The 23052-nt window shown below is 37.2% G+C and overlaps 1 protein-coding gene across 1 annotated transcript; it reads left to right on the top strand.

Moving 5' to 3' along the window:
* Window positions 1–11763: 11763 nt before the first annotated feature.
* On the top strand, window positions 11764–18290 carry dalrd3 (DALR anticodon binding domain containing 3). The gene is made up of 13 exons (XM_037684977.1): window positions 11764–12183; window positions 13405–13712; window positions 13799–14121; window positions 14540–14598; window positions 14679–14780; window positions 14867–14931; window positions 15236–15294; window positions 15450–15532; window positions 15786–15912; window positions 17118–17176; window positions 17314–17430; window positions 17523–17591; window positions 17818–18290. Exons 1-13 carry the CDS (start codon window positions 11947–11949, stop codon window positions 17935–17937), a joined length of 1728 nt encoding a protein of 575 aa, XP_037540905.1. The 5' UTR covers window positions 11764–11946; the 3' UTR covers window positions 17938–18290.
* The last annotated feature ends 4762 nt before the right edge of the window (window positions 18291–23052 follow it).

The raw sequence follows: 23052 nt of genomic DNA, 5'->3' as shown, positions 1-23052 counted from the left end.
TCAGACTCAGGCAGCTAAAAATCTAGGGGTTGGATTAAAATACATTTGTAAGAACAACTACAAAAATGTAAACTACCATTTTAACCTATTTAAGTTTCGAAGTTGCACTAAGGCAATTAAGTGACACAGATTTGACTTGATATAGCAGAATGAGCACAGGACTAACTGAAAGATCCAGTATACCTTGAAGGAATGCAGATCTTTCATGCCAGAGTTTCAAACTAAGAAGATGAGGAAATACAAAGTCAAAGCTCCAAAACCTTGAAAATGTGAGTGGTTCAGTGTGTTGTGAATGACTCAGCTATTGCTGCATCAAAACTCTTCGACTGAACAGTTGTAGGGATTTGTGTTTGTGCCAATGGAGATGAGTTGTGGCAAACATCTAGAAATGGATTGACGCATTAATCAGTTACTGAGATTAAAGTTTCATTAAAACTCATTCGGTGGTTTAAGATGGACTTTGCTAACAGGCAAACTGACACAATCGCTCGCCTTGGATCAAGATAGGAAATAATTAGCTTAAGTTTTTTCTTTTGGACACAAGAAGTTAATAAATTAACTGGGTGCATTTGGTCCTAATTGGAATGGGCGTGGTGGTGCAGAGGTTACCATACCTTACCATTTTATTTATAGAGCACTTAAAACAGCTACAAGGCCAACCAAAGTGCTGAACAGACAGAACAACAGACAACACACGAAGCAATATACAAAATGAAGTAAATCAAAAATAAAGACATAAAAATGATGCAGATAATAAATATGACGACAAACCAGTGTGGAGCATACAGGTTCAAAACACAGATCCTCTGGTGTTGAAAGCTACCGAATAGTAGTGAGTTTTTAAATGGGATTTGAAAACCGAGAGGGAGGGGGCCAGTCTGACAAGCAGAGGTAACTCGTTCCAAAGTCTTGGTCCTGCTACAGAGAAGGCACTGTCCCCTCTGCGCTTAAGATGAGTTCCTGGAACTGTGAGGAGCAACTGGCCCTCAGGGAACGTGGTGGGACATACGGTTGTAGCAGAACAGAGAAATAGGGTGGGGGTGGGGGGCGAAACTGTTCAGCGATTTGTAGACATCCAGGAGTATTTTGAACTGGATTCGAAGGTGAACCAGTAGCCAGTGCAGTGAGGCCAAAACGAGTAATGTGCTCTCTTTTGCCTTCTGGTTAAAAATCGGGCTGCTGCATTCTGGACCAGTTGTAGTCGTGCAAAGGAGGTCTGACTGATACCAAACAGGAGTGAATTGCAGTAATCAAGCCTAGACGTAATGAATGTATGTATTATTGTCTCCAGGTTATTTTTGGACAATATGGGCTTCAGTTTAGACAGCCGCCTCCGTTGGAAGAAACATGATTTAACAATCATGTTTACATGATTGTTAAGTTTCAGGGAAGGGTCCATTATCACTCCCAGTTTAGTGACTCTTTGTTTTTCTGACAGGGTTAGAGCGGAGAGGTCTATGCAGTGGTTTGTGATCGTGTCATTGGGAGGGAACAACATGACTTCAGACTTCTTTTCATTGAAACTCAAGAAGTTTAAAGCTATCCAGTCCCTGATGTCAGCCAGGCAGTCGAGCAGAGGTTGAATAGAGCATGTACCATTGTGTCTTAGGGGAAAGTAAATTTGACAGTCATCGGCGTAGAAGTGAAAGGGCATGTTGTGTTTCTGGAAAATGGCACCAAGTGGCAGCAGGTATAGAGAGAATAGGATGGGACCCAGGATGGACCCCTGCGGAACCCTCCATTTTAGGTTAGAGAAGGTAGGCCTGTGATCGGAAGATCACTGGTTTATCTCCAGGTACCGACAACATCAAAATGTGGGTTGGATAGGTGAAGCACCCACACCTGCCTCCACCCTCATTTGCCCCACTCTGGGCCCTTGAGCAAGGCCTTTAACCCCCAATGCTCCCCCGGGCGCCCTAGATGGCAGCTCTGCTCCACACAGGGCTGTGGCAGCTCGGTGGTTTGTGGTTGTGTCAGGAAGGACATCCGGTGTAAAAACAGTTGCCAAGTCTTGGTGCGACTTAGTTCACTGTGGTGACCCCTGAAGAAGAGAGCAGCTGAAAGAAGAAAAAAAATGGTCCCGAACAACGAATTTAACTGGAAGAGCTTCTTCATAAGAAGACTCAAGTTTACAAAGTGTTCAAAGAAAAAAAAAAAAAATATATAAAAACCAAGTTAATTACTGCTGCAGAGTTTATACTGCGAAACATCTGATCAAAGTTTGGGCCTGATCTTCTCCCCTCCCACCTCACCTTCATCCTTCCTGTTTGAGATCTCCTGAGAGGATCAGGCGCTCCTCGAAATTCACCGGACTTTCCAGGCTCAACACCAGATGGACCTGATGGGAGTTGTCCGTCACGCTTGACTGGACACACCTGTTTCCATGTCATTCATCATGCAGCCCACAGACAGGTCTAATGAAGAACAGGGAGGAGAACTCTGAGGGCTCAATTACCAAAATGGAAAGATGGGGACTTCTGACATGCAGTTTATCAATATACACATTACAGTGCCAATATGATATATATCCTAAAACACTTAAAATAAACAGATTGCTAATTTAAAGTGTTTATATTAGTATTTTTACTGCTGGCCTGTACTGACATTTTATTGTACTTTCAAATGAGTTAATTGGAAGTGCCTGAAAAGTCAGGACTATTATGAAGTGTAACTGTCATGGAAAAAAAAAAAACGTAGTAAGTCAATCATATGTTCTCATCTGAAGGCAGATTTAGCTGTTATTGTACTTCACAAACTTAGAAAAAACTGAAACTGTATTTACTGTAAAAAAAATTGGAGGAAAAAAGATTTGATCACAGAGCAGCAGATGAATATGAACCACGAGACGAGTCGTCTAATAAATCTCTGCTTAAGACATTATTTTTATGACTTTTAACTTCATACGAGTATGAGACGTAAAAAAGGCAGATTTAAAAAAAACCTTTTGTTAGGTTGTTTTTTTATGTCTCGTTATTTTGTTGCTTTTGCTGTTAGATTTTACCATTTCATTTGACTAAATTGTAAAAACACTTTGGTCAACTTCTATCGTTTCAATGCTGAACAAAGAAATGTGTCAAAGACCAATAAAAATAAATCAAAGAAAATTTACTATACAAGCAAAAAAAAAAAAAAAAATGCATACAGAGATTTTTTTAAGTTACGCATAACTAACAGCAGAATGTCAATCAAATTTACAATAACCTTTGTGATTTTGAGTTTCACTTATCGATTGTGAAATCTAAATGTTTGCAACTTACAAGTTTAAAAGGTGAGTTAAAACATTTTTACGTTTAAGTTACTTTTGAGTAACTTTATTTAAGTACGGGTAAATTAACAAAAAAACTGTGAAAATGAAAGTAAAAAAACTTGACTGGTTGGCAGAAATCCCAGCAATTGGCAGTAATTTTAGTTGATAAAGCAATAAATATTTTCATTCGGACATGAAACTGTTGAGTGTTTCTCAAGAAAAAACTCTGCAATATATACATACAGTATATATTTATAGTACTTGCCGCCGCACACGTCACACCGCAGTATAAGTCGCATCAGTCCAAATAAGTCCATTAAAGTGGAAAAAAAAACGTGTCGCTTCACCGTATAGGTCGCATCTATTGTCTCCAATGATCATAAACGTGGGCCGGTGTTGTACCAAAAATCGATTGGCTGCCAAATGGCGGACACAGGAGCGTGCACAGGAGGACTTTAACAAGAATTTAACAAGATTAACACTTAAAAACAATTATTTGTTTGCTCGACATTATAGTAAAGGTGTGCCTCAGTTGAACTTTTACTTAATAAATGCACTTTAATAGTCAAATCAGCTGCATGTCACCTGGGCGGCGCAGCGAAATGCAGCTGATTTGACGTTTGCTCCAGTAGTTCTGGAGCGAGACGAAGTGCTATGGCAAGCCAAGTGTCTCATTAATAACCAGTTTTACCTATTAATAATATGCTTGACTTGCCATATTACTCGAGGACCCTCTAGTGGCTGAAAATGGTAGTGTTCTACATTTTCCATGTCACAATGAATGAAATCCAAAAACTAGGTTACAAATATGGGGGGGGAAACAAATGTGTCGCTTTGCTGTATAATTCACAGGCATGCTAATTTATGCAAAAAATTGCAACTTATACAGTGAAAATTACAGTAAAATATTCAATCTTTATTTATACAGGTTAGTCTCATTGAGTCATGAGGACTCATTTTCAAGAGAGACCTGTTTTAGACATAAAAAACAGATGAGGTACACACAGCAATAAACAGTCACAAAAAGTAAATCAAATAGTAATGCAAAAAATAAAAACAAGCTACATCATGAAACGGGGCAAAACACTAAAAACAGGAACATGTCTACATTGATTTTTGCATTAATCTTAATTGTTTAAAATAGATATACATCAACATAATAATAATAATATAATATAATGTAGATATACATATACATACCGGTATATATATTATGAATGAACTGAATGAAAGAAAAATATGTTCTCTTAAGATATAAAATTATAATTAAAGTTCTTGCTGATGAAGTAAATTTTCAAACTACATGTGCTAGTTTTGGTTTGATCAAGCTTTGAATGAACGCTGGTAAGAATAAAAAGGCCCACTGAATAGTAAAAGGATAACATGAATTGACAGGAAGGCAACAAAAGTGACAAGTTAGTGGTCTTTGTGCAGGAGGGAGAGGAGGCAGTGGATAAAGGAAGGGAAGGAGGAGTTTTGTCAGCTCAGGAGAAGTGAAAGTGAAATAAATCTGGAGTATTTAAAGAGGAAGTTGGGATTGTCGGAGCTGTTGGCAGACAGGACGGCCGAGGACAAGTTGCTTCAAGCTGCAGGTGAGCTGGAGAACATTTCCTATTTTTCCAGCACTCTTTTATAGCCTGATTACTCTGAGTCATTCTGGCAGCTGTTCGTTTTATCACTTTCCTTTCCTTCAGCTGGCTTCTCTCTCTGTGTCATTGATCCCCCTCTTTATTCTTCATGTGATCTTTTAAAACTTAGTTCCTCCTTTCTTTTGAGTGGGATCTTACTTTAAGGTCTTTCAATGGGCATCATTTGTCCCACGACACAATGCGCTGCTGTAAAACAGGAACGGTTTCAGGCTTTCTTATCATGGTTGAAGTCTAGATGACAAACTGAAAGTATGCTTATGTATGTTTAAACTGTATACAAGTCATTTGATGACATTTATCTGCCATATTTTGAAGCTGATAAAATAAAGAAAAGTTTCAACCTTCTAAAGATTGAAGAAAAAAATCCTACAAGTTAGATTTTACTTTTTAATCTACTACCTTTATCTCTCTATCAGCTCTTCCTTGTTAGTGACCTCTTGTAAAACCTCCATTTTTTTTGTTTTGCTTTCTTTTTCTTCTGACTTACAAAAGATAACAGGTTTTTCAAGATTGAGAACCAAAATAGAATTTTTTGCAAAGTTCAAACTGGAAGTGATGGATTGTCATTTTCCTCTTTAATATGTGGCAAATATAAGCATGACAAAACTTGAATGTAACATTTCAGAATGTGACCTGAAGAGTGCTTCAGAACGTGCAGGTTTCAGCTGCAGATAACGTCTGTTTTCATTCCTCCACTCCAGGTTCTGAAATTGTGACAGACTGGGACTGAAAGGCATTTTGCAGCTCTTCCTCGTGCACAACATGACAGGGGAGTTTTAGCTCTTTTTATCCCACAGATTAATCTAAACTGTTTTGTAATTTCAAAGTAAAAAGACAAAAAAAAGTTTGCTCCAAAACTTTCAGCAGCTCCTCGGACTAGAAGCACCAGGTTAAATTATTTAACTACAGCTGAATGAGTGACTTTAATAGTTTCATTTTATGAAATGCAATAAATGTGAAACACTTTTCTAAAACAATAGAAGTTCTGCTTCTGCAGAATGAAATAAAAAATAACAAAAGGGTGAAGTTCCTTTTTTTTTTTTAAGTATCTCAAGATTTAGATACATTTGTAATTACTGTAATTTCCAGACTATTGAGCGCACCTGAATATAAGCCACACCCACTAAATTTAAAAAGCAAAAAAAAAATTGGACATATATAAGCTGCTGGTGTCCATATTATGATATTTAACAAATGTATGATTCACACATATTTTGAGTGGCTACAAATACTTCATTGTGCCCCAGGGAGGGGAGGAGATTGGTCCACTGTGATCTGTTCGGGAATTTTATTGGTCAGATATACATTTTTTTTTACCTTTATACAGGTAGTCTCATTGAGTCACGAGGACCCACCCCCAAGAGATACGTGTATTGGGCAGCTATGCGAGCGCCGAGTGTAACGAGGCTAAATGTTTTGGCGGCATGAAGCTCGTTAGGCAGTCAAAATAAAAAAGTCCATAAATTAGTCGCAGCATTGTATAAACTGCTGGGTTCAAAGCTTGTGGAAAAAAGTATCAGCTTATAGTCTGGAAATTATGGTAAATATAAATTTCCACTCAAATAACAGTGAAAATGAAAATTACAATGAGTTTCAGCATATTATATAATTATATAATCAGTATATTATATAATATTGCCACGTTGTTTAACTCTGGCATTTTTTTTTTTTTTTTTTTTAGAACAGTGGAAACAAGAATCACTTCCCATTTTCAAACCTGGTTCTACGATAACAATCTGAGTTGGCAGTTCAACAGTGTCAAAGGTTTTTAACCTTAATTTAAATAAATAAATAAATAAACTTGGATACAAAATAAAAGAATTAAAAGGTCTAAACTTGAGACTTGGGCATTTGGGAACGATCACATTCATTTTAAGAAATATCTGTCAAATTTGCACATTGACATGTTTTGGTACAAATGTTCTTGTTTCTAACTTTTCCCCCTGCACCAGTGCTGACCCGAGTCTTGCTCTGAACCTTGTTCTTTGTGAGTGGGATTGTAACGGAACCCATAATGCAGCTGTGAATCTGAGCTGCAGCTGGTTATGGGGTCCGTTTCCATCCCACGGCGCACAAAACGTCCTGAATCCACGACAAGCGCTCTTCGCTTCAATGAGGACGTTTGAGCTCAACGACCTCTTGTATGCATGTATTTTTTAAAGAGACTTGGCTTGTTTTGTTTAGTTTGTGTCTGATGGTAATAATTAACTCATCCAGTCACTTAAAAACTTTATTGTCAAGAAGAGCAGAACAGAAAGGCTGCTCTAAAACAATAAAGTGCAGGTTCAGAACAATGTAGAAGCATCTTCAATAAAAATACATAAAACCTGTGAATATTAAAACCTGCTAGATAGACTTATCTATTTGGCTTATAGCTTTCATAAAACACAAATCTATAGAGAAACTAGACGATTCAGTTCTGTATCACCTTCTTGATAAAGGTCTGCTGCTGCATTCTGATTATGGTGTCTTTCCTCAATGACACGTTTTCTCCCGGATTGCTGGCAGCTGTGAACGCAACCGGGAATTTCGTGTCAGCCAAGAATGACACCTGCGTCGACAAAGTGACAGCAACTTCTTCTGGATTCTCACCATCATGTGCTGCTGTCATGGTTTTAAGAATAAACTCGACATTCTTAAACTGACCAGTTATTGTCTGTTTCTATATAATACTTATTTTACAGCTTTTCAGCTGCAACAAATGTCCCCATTAAAAACAAACTACACTTAAATTACAGTATTGTGGATTTAATGGTCTTTGAGAAGTTATGATGCGTAAACTGTGTCAGGAACCCTCCATTAGAGCCTCTTCATCTGGAAAGCTTGAATAAAAACCTCCACTTATGTCCTGTAATTTGTAACAAACAGATACATGTAGACTAGATGAGTTATTGGACTGAGTGCTTCTGCTGAGAGCTTTGATCACACTGCAGCTTCTTTCCCAACACGCTGCAGGATTTGTTCACACGACTAACTCAGATTTTTATTCCTCTTTCCAAAAAGTGTCCCGCTAAAAAGAAACACAAATGAACAATTTAAACGATTGATTCCGATTACTTTCCACTTAATATTATTTTCTGAAATGATTGATGGTTGCTTATATACATTTTTAAATAAATTATTTTAAACCTAAAAAAAAATAAAAAAAAACTTATTGTGACACATCTACCATGTATCAGACATTAGAAATAAATTCTTTCTTTTGTATTTATTTAACTATGCTGGTTAACTTCTGATTTGGAGAGGAAGTATCTACATTAGTTCTAACTTTTTGACAACTCAATACTAAAAGTGACAGCTTGATTTATTTGAAAAAATTATTAAATCTTAAGTGTTCTTTGTTTGGAGAGTCAACATAATGCAAAACAAAACCAAACATTTTATAAATGACAAAAAAAAAAAAAACTATATATACACTTAGGAAATGTTAACAGGGAAACAGAATAAAAATAGCTTTAGAAAATAATTTAGTTATTGCAGTATTTTTTGTAAAATCTTTCTGTTTTGCTGCGTTTTCCATCTTAGCGGGAAAACTATAAAAATGTATTTTGACAAATAAAAGTATTTTTTCTTTAGTGGGGCTGTGTGGAGCTCTAATATAATCAAACACCTACACGGTCAGCGCATGTGGAACAGCGATACTGTAACTGTTTTTCTTTCGGCTGCTCCCTTCTGCCACAAGCAAATTTGTAAGAAAGATTTGAGGCTGGATGTCCTTCTTGAGACAAACTGGGCTCAAATCTGCAGCCTCAGGACTACAAGACCGCAGCTACTACAGGCTCAACAGTGAAACTGTAAATAACTGGTAAAAAGACGACACAGAATTTCTTCAAACCACTAGATCTGCATCGTTTCAGATGCCTAAATTTAATGTGGCTCTGCTTTAGGCACAGTTAACGCGGCTCACTCTTTATAAATTCTCTTTATTTTCTGAACCAAGTTGGACTGATGTCCAACCGATACAAGGGATAAAAGAAAATATTGTTTTCTCAAGAAATAATTTAAAAATCAGCTGTATTTGAAGAGGCACAACCATTTTTATTACATTGTAAATTGAATTAGGATGTTAAACGGTTAATCTAATGGTTTCAAAAGGTCAAAGCAAAAATAAATGACCAAAACTACACAGCATACTGCAATATTTTTAAATACTCCTCTGCAACTAAAGTTACAAAATGGGACATTACCAATATAAATACTTTTATACTTAACTCAGACAATTTAACGTTTTCGTTCAATAGATTTTAAATGCTTAATTCAAAAATATATATTTTTCATTTTAGCAACTGTACGGCTAACCGCTCATTTTAAATTATTGTTCTTCTGAACTACAACCTTTTCCAGCACTGCTGTCAGTTTAGAGTCATGTGGATAACTAAAGATGGAGGAAAATAACTAAAGATGGAGGAAAATAATGTTAACGAGCAGAAAATCTGCATCAGTGGTGCGAACATGACCTGTTTAATTTGACCTGAATGTGCACCATCCACAAAGACAATGGTCCTTATGGGACAGACAGTCAAAGTAAAACCTCGGTGGGTTTAGGCACTAGTCAGCTGGCAGTGGAGTCTTGAAGTGTTCCAGCTTTCATCGCTCAGAGTCCATCAGAGGCCTGAGGAAGATGACGATGAAGGGAACCTGGAAAGTATTCTGTCAACAAGTTCAAGGTTCCTCACATGGTTTTCTCGACCGATCCTTTCATTCATGGTTAAAAGCCGACTCATTAAATTGTTCTGCATTTCTCTCTCATGGTGCATCAACCTCTGCAGACGGGCGTCTTCCTGCATGGCAGCGTCCATCTCTCTGAGCTGGGCGACTGTTGCGGACACCATCGTGGAGACTTGCTGCATCACTGTCGCTTTTCTTTTCTTTGATGGAACTGAGAACGCTAAAATAAAAGCAATGACTGTAAACCATCATCATTATTATTACTTTTTTTTATTTATTTAAACCGATAGTCTCTGCCCAAACACATACAACTTAGCCAAACAATGACTACAAACTGAAGGCATACTTAGCTGTGAAGAATTCCCTGACAGCAAACATCAGCAATAAAACTTTTTAAAGCTGGTTGTTGAAGTCTGCTCGATAAAGCCATGCAAATTGAGTTTACATTAAAAATGTGCATTTCTGTAGACCAAAATGTAAAAAAAGGGTAATTGTTGACAATTTTAAAGTTCATACTCAATTACTGGAGTACCTTCACTACAGAATGTATTTTAAAAAAAACAGCTTACTCAAAAGTGGAACTTTGAATCAGTTTTGTTGTGTTTTTCCTTGACTGATGAAGCCTTCCGGATCGAAGGTGAAACGTTCCAGCACAAAAAAAAAAAAAAAAAAAAAAAGAAACTGTCCCGATGACCTGACTGAAAAACGTTGGATTTTATACCTGGATTATTGAGCATGGACTTTGTTGCCAATTAATATAAAATTTTGCAAAACCTTCAATTTAGGGATAAAATGTAAATGTGTTTTAACAAAAATATTTTACAAATCGATCATTAACGTTATTTCAATATTCACATGTTTAAAAGGTCACAACACTTTCGCCCCTTCAAAATAAAATATTTGAAAAAACTCCACTCCACCACAATAACCTGTGGTAGATGTCAGTTATGCAATATCGTGTGCATTTAAGCTTATATTGCCACCTGTGAAATACTTCCATCCATCCATCCATTATCTTTACCCGCTTATTCCATTTTGGGTCACGGGGGTCGCCGGTGCCCATGTCCAGCAATCACTGTGCGAGGGGCGGGGTACACCCTGGACGGGTCGCAAGTCCATCACAGGGACATAGAGACAAACAAGACAAACAACCATTCACTTTCTCATGCACACCTAGGGACAATTTAGAGTTACCAATCAGCCTAACATACATGTTTTTGGTCTGTGGGAGGAAACCGGAGCACCCGGAGAAAACCCCACGCATGCACGGAGAGAACATGCAAACTCCACCCAGAAAGGCCCCTGGACCGGGGTTTGAACCAAGGACCTGCTCGCTGAGAGGCAGCAGCTCTACCAGTTGCGCCACCGTGCTGCCTGTGAAATACTTATAAATACAAATTCATCCTACTTGCACCATTACATTCTACCATGTTGTTGTTTGCTATTTTTCTTTGGATCTTGAAAATATATTTATTTTTCACTTTTCTTGGTATTTTATTTCACACACTTATTGTATGCTTAATTGTATTGTTTGTTTATTTTGTTTTTAGCGAGTGAAATCGTTTTTTCTCATCCTGAACATTTCATTGCACCATTGTACTGTTGTCATCATTTTTTGTTAAAAAAAAAAAAAAGTCTCTTGTAAATGAGTCCCTGAGGCTCAATGAGACTAACCTGTATAAATAAAGGTTGAATGAATATGACAAATAAACAGCATAACAGATAACACTAGGGACTATGGACTCACCTAATGATGCCTCTCTTTAGTGGTAGTTGTTCTTTAATTCCATAAAGCCTTAGTTCAGTAAGCATTTAATGTCTACCCATTACCTTTTTCTTTATTTGAAATACATAAGATTAAAACAAAACTAAATGTTACAGATTTTAAAACATAATTCTAAATTATTACAGGAAAGCCTAAAGCTGCTAAGAAATTTCCAAATCTGGCAAAGGCTTCAGTTGGGGCCATGTACACTTTTTTTCTCAGTGGTTGTTGGAAAAAAGTAATCTAAAACGATTATGTACATTATAAAACATCATTAAGATTATGCTATAATAAATACAACAAAATATTTGCTTAAGATAACTATGTTGACAAATTAAACTTGCAGTTCCTCTACTACCCACTAGATGGAACCCTACTGGTTCGATTCGAAAATGCAACTGGACAGAAACAGCGTCTGTGCTTTCAGTTCCGTTCCGGTAAACAAGTCAAGTAGTCCTCATTTACAGCCGATATCTGACATCGACCAGCTCAGCTGCTAGCAAAACGCAAACCGAGCTGAACTTTTCACAACGTAACCATCGACTGACAGGAAATATGAGCAGAGAGTGCATGTTTTGATAGCGTGGCGACAAACTTACCTGTCTGCTGCGGCGGTGATGGAGGAGCTCATCGAGGAGCTCTCGCCCCTGCGGATCACACCGACTGTCCGAGCTCTCAGCTCCGCGCTACGAGGCAAGCGTGAAAATGTCCAGGACTCCAGACGAGGGGAAGGCGACAGAGGATTCCCAGAACCGGAGAAGCTTTGGTTCAAGGAGAGCAGCGCGAAAAACCTACGAAACAGAGACTTCTTGTCACCGAGCACGATGCTAAACACGCTGTTCGCTGACGGACAGGTTGGTTCGGTTTACACCTGTCAGGTTCACTATTTAAATGCCTCGTTAATCATTTTCGTCGTCATTTTACTTAAAATTAACGCTTGTCGTACTGACAAGTGCTGAGTGCGTAAAAATAGTCTTAAAAAAAAAAACCGCTAACCACGCACCATCACGTTCTCTTTACAACGCATAAAAGTTATTAGGCCATTACTCCTCCGCTACGCAATATAGTTCCTCGGAAGTCTTTATTTTTTATGATTCTCTGATATTTGTTCATTGTAGAAATACAAGAGTGCAAAAGTAATGCATAGACAATTAATTACACTGTTAATGCGAATTATAATTTCGCCCTAAAACGCTGTTGAAAGTTCATTTTATGTTTCTAGATAACATAAAATGACCCAGACACTTTGCTCCAATGATCGATTAGACACCAAAAGCCTGCAGCTGCAATTAGTAACTCATGTGGCAAAAATATGGTTCAGCTGGATGTTCTGAAAGTCAGATTGCACACACTAAACTATTGCTTTATTAGGATAGAAATCACTTTTATAAAAGTGATTTCTATCAAGTGTTGCTGTTCAAAATAAGACATGCAACCATAGCTGTAAGCAGCAACTATTAATTGGTAGTTTTACCCAGTACATGTCATTTCTATTAGCAAAAATATATTAAATTTTTTTTTTGTTATGTATTTATTAAGGTAGAACTATTTGTGTAAATTCCACAATTCTGTTGCACGTCAGTATTTCTCTCGTGCTGCTGAAAGGCAAAGGCAGCAGACGTGTGTGATCATGTGTCTGTTTATTACCCAAAAATTTCATGCACTTTTTTTGAATTTTGCAGAAAGTAAGTATTTAATGTGGATCCAAAACTGATTTGCTTTTGGAGTCAGTCCATTTCAAGCTAGCCGCTACAGCTAACTGTCTTTAGTCAACACAAAAATGGCTCAGACTATGTCGGTTTTACAGTTATCAGGGTAACATTTGATGTGGTAGTAGCTGAAAGTCATCCCCAACACATACTCTGAGCATGATACTTTCATATGATATATACATGTTCTTCGTCTTTGACCAAAATTGCAACAGCTCTGTAATTTCTCAACATAAGCTGATTGTGGTTTAAAATGTTTTTAATTTGAGCATGAATTTGTCCTGAAATATTTTTTTCCTCTAATGAAAGAACTTTTTTTTTTTTTGTAGCTGAACTCCATAAGAATTTATTGTTAAATCTCCACAGGTTCCTCCAACAGTGATGTCCAGAGTCCTGTCTCTTCGTGGCAGTGGGGTGCTCCCTGTGGCTGGTGGGGAGGTGATGGGTGAAGGATTGAGGCTGCGGGTGGACCGGGCTGCAACGTTCAGGGCAGTCCTGGCAGGTGGAACCACAGACTATCTAAAGCCCTCGGGTCAGAGGGAGGGCTATGTGCTGCTCAACTGTCCTGCACTGCATCCTAGACCTAACACCCCCACATCTGATACACTGAACCTGGGCCAGCTAAGAACTGTTCTGCTGGTTGACCACATGGGGGCACTACTGAGAAGACAGGGGTGAGTGAACAATGGGACAAGAAAAATTGCCAATGATTTATTAAAACACTGTTTTGATGATGATGATTGTATCTTTACTGTCTTAGATTTGAAGTTTTGTTTTGCCCGACGCTTCCTGAAGATAGCGATGTTGTCTCCTTCCTCCGAGCGCTGGGAATCGATTGGCCAACAGCTCCAGCCGAGTGGTCCAATGAGGAACGGGAGGAGAAGCTCCTCAAGGTGCTGGAGAACTCACCTTACAGAGAAAGAGAAACAGAGAGAGGCAGGAGGACCAGCGGTGGAGGAGGGAGGAAAGCAGAGGGAGAGGAGGAGAAGGAGGAGCGCGAGGGGGTGCTCAGAATTAACTTGAAGCAGGTTTTTCAGGAGAAGGGGCTACTGGGATATGACCCCACCCTGGGCTCTTGCACAGGTGAGCACATGTGGGCACGTTTACTCGATTTTAAGAATTAATTACACATTTATTTATGGCATTTTTTTTAACGTGCTCATTTCCCTTCATTTTTCTGTAATGACTGTTACATTTTTAATAAACGTTTGTAGAAACAACCTACTTTTCTTCTGTGAATGAAACAGTCCATCAAAACAGTTTTTTGTATAAAAACCTGAAATCTTTTGACTTATTTTGAACTTATTAGACAAAAAAATATATATATTTTTTTTATTATCCCATGCTTCATTTCTTCAGTCTTGTTTGATAAATAGTGTTAAAGTGGTTTGGCTGTCTGCCAAGGCAAACATGTTCTTTTATGCATTAAAAGTGTTTTTCATTGTAAAAGTAGACTAAATGATATTTAAAGCAAGCAACGTTTTTGTTTTTTTCTTTTCAGTTCACAGAGACAGCGTTTCCCACCTGGCGCAGCTTGATCTGGCCACAGCTGACTGCACAGTGAGACAAACAAATATGAAATACACAAACACGGGTTTTCTTTCAGTCTGCGGAAAATATCCTTTCTGCCTCTTTTGCAGGTAGCCATGGTAACAACAATACATGTGACTTCTTGTCAGGATGAGTTTCGCCAGCAGCAGATAGCAATGCTTTGGAGAGCCAGTGGAGCGACACACACTCAGGTTACACACACACACCCCCACTCACACACACACACACAGCAGCAGATTGTGCTCCTCCTTTTATCCGTTTCGCTCTCTGGCTGCAGAGACATCTTGTGTGTGGACCTGTGAAGACTCCTGGTTGTCACCTCACTGCTGCACAGTACCTGCAGTAAGACGCATCACTTTCTTTAAAATTGATGAGGTCATGTGTAATGATTCTTATTGAGGTCCATCTTCAGGGAAGACCAGGAGACTCAAAAGCTCGTTTAATGAAATGTTTATTTAAGTGCTTGGGTTGAACAAGATGCAACATGCAGTGAGATTTACTTGTTATTGCAGTACTCTAGAATATCTACTTTTAAATCTTGATTTACTCCTATTTTGTCTCCTTGTCAGCTTTGATTGTGTTACAGTACAGTTCCTTTCTCTTCTTGTAAGTTCTAAACTAAAAACCCTGTTCTTGTCTTTTCTAGGCTGAGAGAAAGTCAGATGAAGGAAGCCTCAGAGATGAAATATGGAGATAAAGTAAAAGGTGTGTTTACATTTAAAAGCTTTGTGCTGTTTACAGTAGGTGTGTATTTAATATATATTTATTCATCACTTATAGCTGTAACTTCTGACACTTTCTGTTAAGCAAATATACTGGTAAGCAAAATTTGAATGAACAACATGAGACGTCTTTTGTAGGTCAGACGTGGGATGACATCATCAAGGTGATGACCTCTGCCACGGTCAGATTTGAGCTGCTATCAACAGTTCACACAAGTCCTGTGAGTCAACTGGATCTCTGTCCTGTACAATGTTTTAAAGGACAAAATTTACTCACATAGATTAATAAAATTACTTCTCTGTAATCAGAAACATTTAATTATTATTATATTATTAAACCTTTATTTAACCAGGTAGATCTCGTTGAAATTAAAAATGTTTTTCAGTAGAGACTTGGCCATGATTGGCAGCAGCTATTTTAAAATTTCTAGGATGTTTATGAATATTCCGAATGATTGACAGCCATTTGTTCAGGTGACGCTGGACCTACAGAGAGAAGGCAGCGTGTCAACCAAAGGGCCGCGAGGAGGAGTGTTTGTGATGTATAACTGCGCCAGACTGCACACTCTGTTCGACAGCTACGAGAGCGGCGTGGAGAGGGGTGGGAGTTGTGACTCGTTTTAACTCTGAGATCACTTTTACTAACAAACAGCAGCGTCATGCAGCTTTACCCTTACTGCAGCATCCCCTTTCTGTGTGAAGGTTTCCATTTCTGCTTCTGTCTCTTTAAAATGCTCATTCCAAAATGCCAGCCAGCACTGATCAGCGATTCCAAAAAGAAAACAATGTTAAACATTAAACTTGTTTTAGGAGTAAAATAATAGTTGAGAATCGTATCAGACGCTACTGTACCTGTAGACAACTGAACAGAAGCCCAGAACCGGTGTTTTACATTTTCCACTACTCCGTTTACATGCAATGATTTATTTATTTTCCCTTCTCACAGTTAAAGTCTAATTACAACCACTGATTTTTCATATATCCACCAAGAAAAAATATAAACACTTAATTATCAAATTCAAGCTGGCCCTAATGTCTTTTCAGCTTTCTCTAAATATGAACATTTTAACAGAAATATGACTTTTTAGGTATATTATTAAAACTAAAAGGTAAAATTAGCACCACAACCTGCCATCACAGGAAGGGAAGAAGTGCCTCTTCCTGCTGAAACTTTAAATACAATGTGTCCTTTTTGATATAATTTCTCAGTTATATAACTTTCTGACACATCTGTCACTTGTTCAGTTGTGGAAGGACATTTAAGATATGGAAGTATGTTCTATTCTGGGGACATTGTCATCAATTACAAACCAAAGTTAGAAAAATATGGAAGTCAAATATTTTTGTTAGAGATTCTTTAATTGTGATTTTGACACACATGGCAACATTTTAACAAGCCTTTGCTATGTCAGCTTGTTAATTTCTGTCCAGATGTGCATGTTTCATTAATATTTTGTAAGCAATTGATCAGCAGATTAGATCTGCGGTTTGTAAATTAAGATAAAAGAAGTGAGTAAAAATAGTTAAAAATTAGGTTAGGACATCAGGAATAGAGTTTATTATGCAATACTGGAAAAACTTGGGCACAAATTATTTATCCTGTGAAGGTTATTACATGCATATAAAAAATAAATACAATAAATTCATGGAAACAAAAGAAAGCATCTTTTATATGAAGGGCAAATATTTTATTGTTTGTTTTGAACATGGTGTTGTGGCGCTCTTTGGCTACAGCTGCATTTTTAAGTTTTAAAATTGAACATTCATGTTTTTATAGTTTTTTTTAATTAACTGGTTTATCTGCAGGGTTGTATCCAGAAATCCCAGAAGGCTCCAAGCTGGACTTTTCTGCTCTCAAAGAAGAGGTGATACACAGTTCTGTTTTCAAATTCTTTTACTTTTAATTCTTTTCTTTGTTTTCTGCTTAATAAAAATTAATAAATCATTTCTGGTTTTCACAGTTTAGCAGCACTAATGAAACCACTTGGTTGTTGTTTGACAGGGCGAGTGGCTTCTCTTGTTCAATTACCTCATCCCATTCTCTGAGCTGCTCAACCAATCAGGAGAAGCGTTAGATTGTGAAGGGGGAGGAGCCAGAGTGAACATTAAGACTGAACAGGCACATGCAATAAATCAAGCATTCATAACATCTTATTAAATAAAGTCAGTTGTTGAAAATTTCTGTCTAACGTTCATGTTTGTGTCCTTCAGATCTGTAAGTTCCTCGTGTCTCTCAGTAAAGACTTCAGTTCGTACTACAACAGAGTGCACGTGCTCGGGGTGAGAACATATTTGTGTTTGTATGTATAAATACTTATTACATGGGTTTTATTGAATCATAACATACAGTATATAATGTAAATAATGTTTGGTTGTTAATTTCTGTAAGAATATTTTACATTGATTTTATGTCTGAGGTTCAAACAATAATAGCAAATAAACAAAATTGTAGCATCTTTGTTTGTTTGTTGTATTAATTTTGTTAACATATGTTTATTAATTTCAGGAGCCATTGCCTCATCTCTTCAACCAGATGTTGTGTCGTCTGTATCTGTTAAGAGCGTTGAGGGAACTGTACCACAGCGCTCTGGAGACCCTCAACCTTCCCCCCATCAGGCAGCTATAGCTTCAACAGAATGCCCTCATCCTTCACAGTTAGCTTCACCTGCACCCCCACCCACCAACACACTCGCTAACGAGTTAGCTCAACAGCTGACGCACGCTCACCGTTACAGTTATTTATAAGATTTCACCCGAACACTTTGTTTTTGACTATAACTAAATATTGATGTCTACTTATTTTTATCATATACATGCTCTAACCGATCTTAATTAAAAATTTCTTATTTATTCTTTAATTTGAGCAGATTTTTTTCTATTTAATGTTTTTAAAGGAGTAGTTTGACGTTTTACTTATGCCAGAAGAGTGTAGTTACAGTAGTCCCTCATTTATCATGAGGGTTACCCAGACCCCGGGACCAGACGATGGTCCGATCGAGTCCAAATCCGAATAAAAAAAGCCCCAGTGGGCTCCAGAGAGAACGTCAAACCTCTGGGCGGCGCCTCTTCTTCTCAGAAGGTCTCGTGGGCCGGCGGGTGGCACTCAGATTCACCGATGAGTGAAGGTCCGGTTCTGGTCTGGGTCCCAGTCGGTTCCCTGTGGCTCTCTGCATCCGCTGGGCATTGAAGTCACTATGAATAAGGACCAAAATTTTTCTGATCAGATCATAACTTCCCCCACATTTCAGCAGAAGGCAATGGCTGGAAGCACTGTTGGCTTCTGGGAAATGTAGTCCTTTTGAGTGGCGATACAGTGTAGGCTTATTGAGAGAAAACTACAAGATGGCGGCGCCTATCCAAAGTATCAAAAAAACCTTTTTACTGTATCCCGTACTGTTCCAATCACGTGAGTAATATTAAAGTTGACTATCGTGTGAAGCAAAAATGTCAAAGTATTCCTATACCTCACTCTGTTATTTCAAAGATGTCCTTCCATCGAGCTTAAACATCATCACTCCAGCAGACCTCTGTGACATGCCGTTCAGTCAAGTTAGAATGTTTTCGCTTTAAATGTCAAACTTTATACTTGAAGCAACATAATGACTTGTATGTCTTCGACCCACAGAACCAAACATCACTTCAGTGACTTGCTTTGATTTTGGTGCCAAACATGAAATAAATTCCACAAACTATTCTGTAGCAAGGACTTTTATGTTTTAAAGTAGCTCTTTTTTATTGTCATTTCCCTTCATGTCACTAAAAGAAGCTTTTTGATCAACAGAGCTTTGGTTTGGACCATATTTACAAAAAAAGTTCTTGGTGCTTTTGTGTAAATCTAATTTATGCTAATATATATATATATATAGCTTATATGTAGCTTTTATGTCTAATTCTTATGATATAGATAAAAAATTATGTGTGTGAAATGTTTCATAGGTTTTTGAACCAAACTTTATTTTGAAAGACTTGTTTTACTGTAAACTGGGGGGTGCGGTAGCTCGGTGGTCAGTGCTGCGGTCTTGCAATCCTGAGGCTGCAAGTTGGAGCCCAGGTTGCGTCAGGAAGGGCATCCAGTGTAAAACAATTGCCAAATATTTTATGCGAGCTCAGTCGCTGTGGTGACCCCTGAAGAAGGGAGCAGCCGAAAGTAACTAACTTGTTTTACTGTAAATCATAGACTTGGATTTGGTTAATTTGAAAAGTCAAAGAATCAGTTGGATCCAAATGAAGAACATACAGTATATGATACAAAGTGTTCATAATGAGTGAAGACATGTTTGTTTGTTTGTTTGTTTGATATTCTACTTTTAGAGTCAACAGAAATCATCAGTAGCTTAAATGGGAACACATGGAAAAACTGAGCCAAAACAAAACTTGAAACCTGTGCAGTTTTAGAATGTATAGTTTCTCAAACAGAAATGGTTAAAAAATAAATAAAAATTGTTGGTCAAAAAAATCCTTAATGTTTTTTTCCTTTTTAAAATGTCTGACAGCTTCATAGTTGCCAACCAGAGGAGGGAACATTTGTTTTTTCCTCTTTGTGGAAGATTCCACCTCGTGTTCTTTGTCATTGCCTCTTATCATTTTAAACAAAATATATATGTATATTATATATATTGTGCATCTGTCAGTCATCATTGCTGTTTATGAGTTTGTTTTTTTGGGGAGGGAGCCCCTCTCAGTCCTGCTATCCTGCTTGACAAATTAGTCATTTGTATAATAGTTGCTGATTTGGTTATTGAAAAATAAGATTTAGGACTTTGTGTCACAATGACAGGAGATGCATGAAACTGAATGAACCTTATACAAAAGAGTTTAATGCCAAAATCTTATTTATATATGTATAAATAGAAAAAAATGATCAAAACTGATCCTTAACGTTTAAAATGCGACCTACCCTCATAAAAATGTGCCATAGCTTGCTTTATCTGTCTGCTACATATTTCTTATTGCAAGTAATTTTAAATATACAGTATACTTGTAATTTAAATATACAGTATACTTCAATATGGAACAAAAGTGATGTGTAAGAGAATATTAATCATTTAACCAGCTCACTTTTCACAGCATGAAATCTTGTTGGATCTGTATAAATGTATGGGCAAAGTTTTTATTTACTTAATTTTGTTTGCTTAAAAAGGGACAAAATGTTTTCTTGCCACTGTACTTGCATCAGTATTAAAGAAGCGGATTTGCACAAAGAGGAACGTTTCCTGTTTTTGTCGCACTACGTGATGCTACACTGCATAAAACAAATGCACCATGTTCACTTACATCATCAGTGCTCGTCTCTTGCTGCCATATTTTTGTCCCCTTCATCACCATCATTTATCCATTCATACATCCTCACCGCCCCTCAGCCAGACTCCATGCTTCATTTTAACCTGTTCAGCATTGTGATAGATACTCACGCAAAGTGGATTTTAGTTGCTAATTTTCCTAATAAAATTTTGCAAATATATCCTTGTGCTTAGGATTTTCAACTTGATGCTGGACAGGAAGAAGATTACATAAACATTTATATTAATACACCCATGGTAAAGACAAAAGGATTATAAATCCTTAGAAAAATAAGTTTAATATGATTGTCTTGGTTTTAGTTATGGTAAAGCCCATAAAGGCAATTTCACGTTTAGCTTTTACAGCTGATGATTGCTTACAATTTAACTTCACCTAGCAACTCTTTCAAAATAAAATCCTTTTTACTGAACTGTATGTTTAAAAATGTTTATCTGTCTGAATATGAATATCTACAGCCAAACATCTGCCTACCCACATCTGTCAGACTCGTGATCTGTATTTGCAGAATGTGGGGAAAAAAAATCAACGTAGACTTTACAAACGTGGGCAAACTGGTGACTTTTTTCTAGTGTTAAATCCCCTCGTGCACAGAAACATGTCTGGTCTCTCAGTAATGGCCGACATGATGAGTGGTTTTCTATAACAATTGTTTTTGTTTTCTTTTTACACGTTATTAATCCTATCCTGCTCTCTGGTTCATAATCAATTGACCTTTTTGACCCTTATTTATTCAAGGAAGACAAAAATTGACTTTGTTTTATTAAAAGCACATATGAATAAATGAAAATGACCTTTTGGAGCTGCGTTTTTATTGCTTCCTGTGTATACATGATCATTTGTATTCAAGAAATTCAGTTCCCTTGAGGTTATAGTTCAGCATCTTGCAGTATTTGTACAAACATAACAGTTTTAAGAAAGATAGTTTTGCTCAAAAGTGAAAATATGATTTACAGTGACTCAGTTTGTACAGGCTGCAGTGAGAATGTTGAAAGTGAAAAAAACTAAGATGTGTCCAAACAGGAACCTATTTTTTTCCCCTTTTACAAGTCACTGTCATAAAAATATAAACTTACATAGCACAAAATGATGTGTTTATTATTCATTTATTTTATGCAAATTATAAAGAAATGAGGAATGACTCAAGACTTTTGCACTCGGAGCATGTTTTATTCATGATGACATGCAGAGCCAGACCTCTTTGGGCTTTTATTCAATGCCTCCTCTCTCTTTTGTTTCTAACTTCATGTCATAGTTCAGTTTATTTCCTTCTGTTGTTCCTGTAATTTTTCTCCATTTCCCTTCATTTCCATTAAGTCAGTGGAATAAATCAACATGTTGTATTTGCCAGTTTAACGAGGTAGCTGGAGGAAGACTTGACCAGCTGATTGTCCCCATCCTTTCTTTTTCTTGCGGATGTTCTGAGCCAGATCATTTGCAAACATGTGCACATACACACAAGCTTGTGCAGCCATTTTTATGTGTCATTTTCAATGATTTGCAAACTAAATTTAACCTACCTTAAACTCACCACTTAGCCTTAAACCTTAACCAAGACTTCAAAAACCTTCATCTATCCGATTATAAATTATCTTTGATCTCATAATGGACTGCTCACCCTAACAATCAATACACCAGAAAAGATCCCAACAAACAAACAAAATCGCATCGATCGCACGTGATTCTTCTGTTATATTATTATGGTATATTGATGTAGGATCAATAATTATCACTGATTGAGTGGCTGAGTCATGGGAGATTTTAAAGCAAAGAAATGATGAGTCAGGGGCTTCTGTTGGTAGACCTATTAGTTGTATGAGGTTTGTAATTTGCTTTGTTTTAATTAACAAAGATAATTCAGCTTACTGCCTTAAGAATGATGCCATTAGTAGAAAATTTGTCAGGATTAAGGTCACGACCAGCGATTAGCTTGTTGTTTGGATAAGAGAGCTTGAAGTCAATTATGGAAATTTTAATGAAGAGAGAACAACAACCGAATATTGTCGGGTTATATTTTCAGTAGAACATTTCCAATTAACCTTAGTTCAACAGCATGAAATACAGTTTTGTGTCAAATACAGTAAAAGGCCATCTTATGTAACTTAGAGTAATTAAAAGGATTTTCCTGCAAAGAAATATTTGGAGTTATTAATCCTGGGGATTAAAATAACCAGTTTCTCCTTGTGTGTAACGAGGTTTGAGCAAAGACAGAACGTGCTTTTCTGGCTATATTTTGTCATTTGAGACCGAGAGTGAGTAATTTAATTGAATTTCTACAAAATTTGTACAATACATTTTGTTTTTATTCATTTTGATTTATATTCAGGAAATAAAGTTCTTGCTCTAAAAGGCAAAATGTATTTTAAAAGGGAAAAGGTACAGTTTATAGGATTTCCAGGGATAGTCTCAAAGTTGGGCAGTAGTCAGATCAGTCAGAGGGGAT

The sequence above is a fragment of the Nematolebias whitei genome, chromosome 11 (genome assembly GCF_014905685.2).
Source record: "Nematolebias whitei isolate Nwh7 chromosome 11, NemWhi1, whole genome shotgun sequence".
Lineage (NCBI taxonomy): Eukaryota > Metazoa > Chordata > Actinopteri > Cyprinodontiformes > Rivulidae > Nematolebias > Nematolebias whitei.
This window is presented reverse-complemented; position numbering and strand designations above follow the sequence as displayed.

Bases quoted from the DNA above. Each gene is read 5' to 3' on its own strand.
- dalrd3 (XM_037684977.1), top strand. From the start codon at position 11,947: ATGGAGGAGCTCATCGAGGAGCTCTCGCCCCTGCGGATCACACCGACT. The intron at 15,295-15,449 runs GTGTGTTTACAT...CGTCTTTTGTAG, and splicing joins ATATGGAGATAAAGTAAAAG to GTCAGACGTGGGATGACATC. The intron at 17,431-17,522 runs GCACATGCAATA...TGTGTCCTTCAG, and splicing joins TGAACATTAAGACTGAACAG to ATCTGTAAGTTCCTCGTGTC.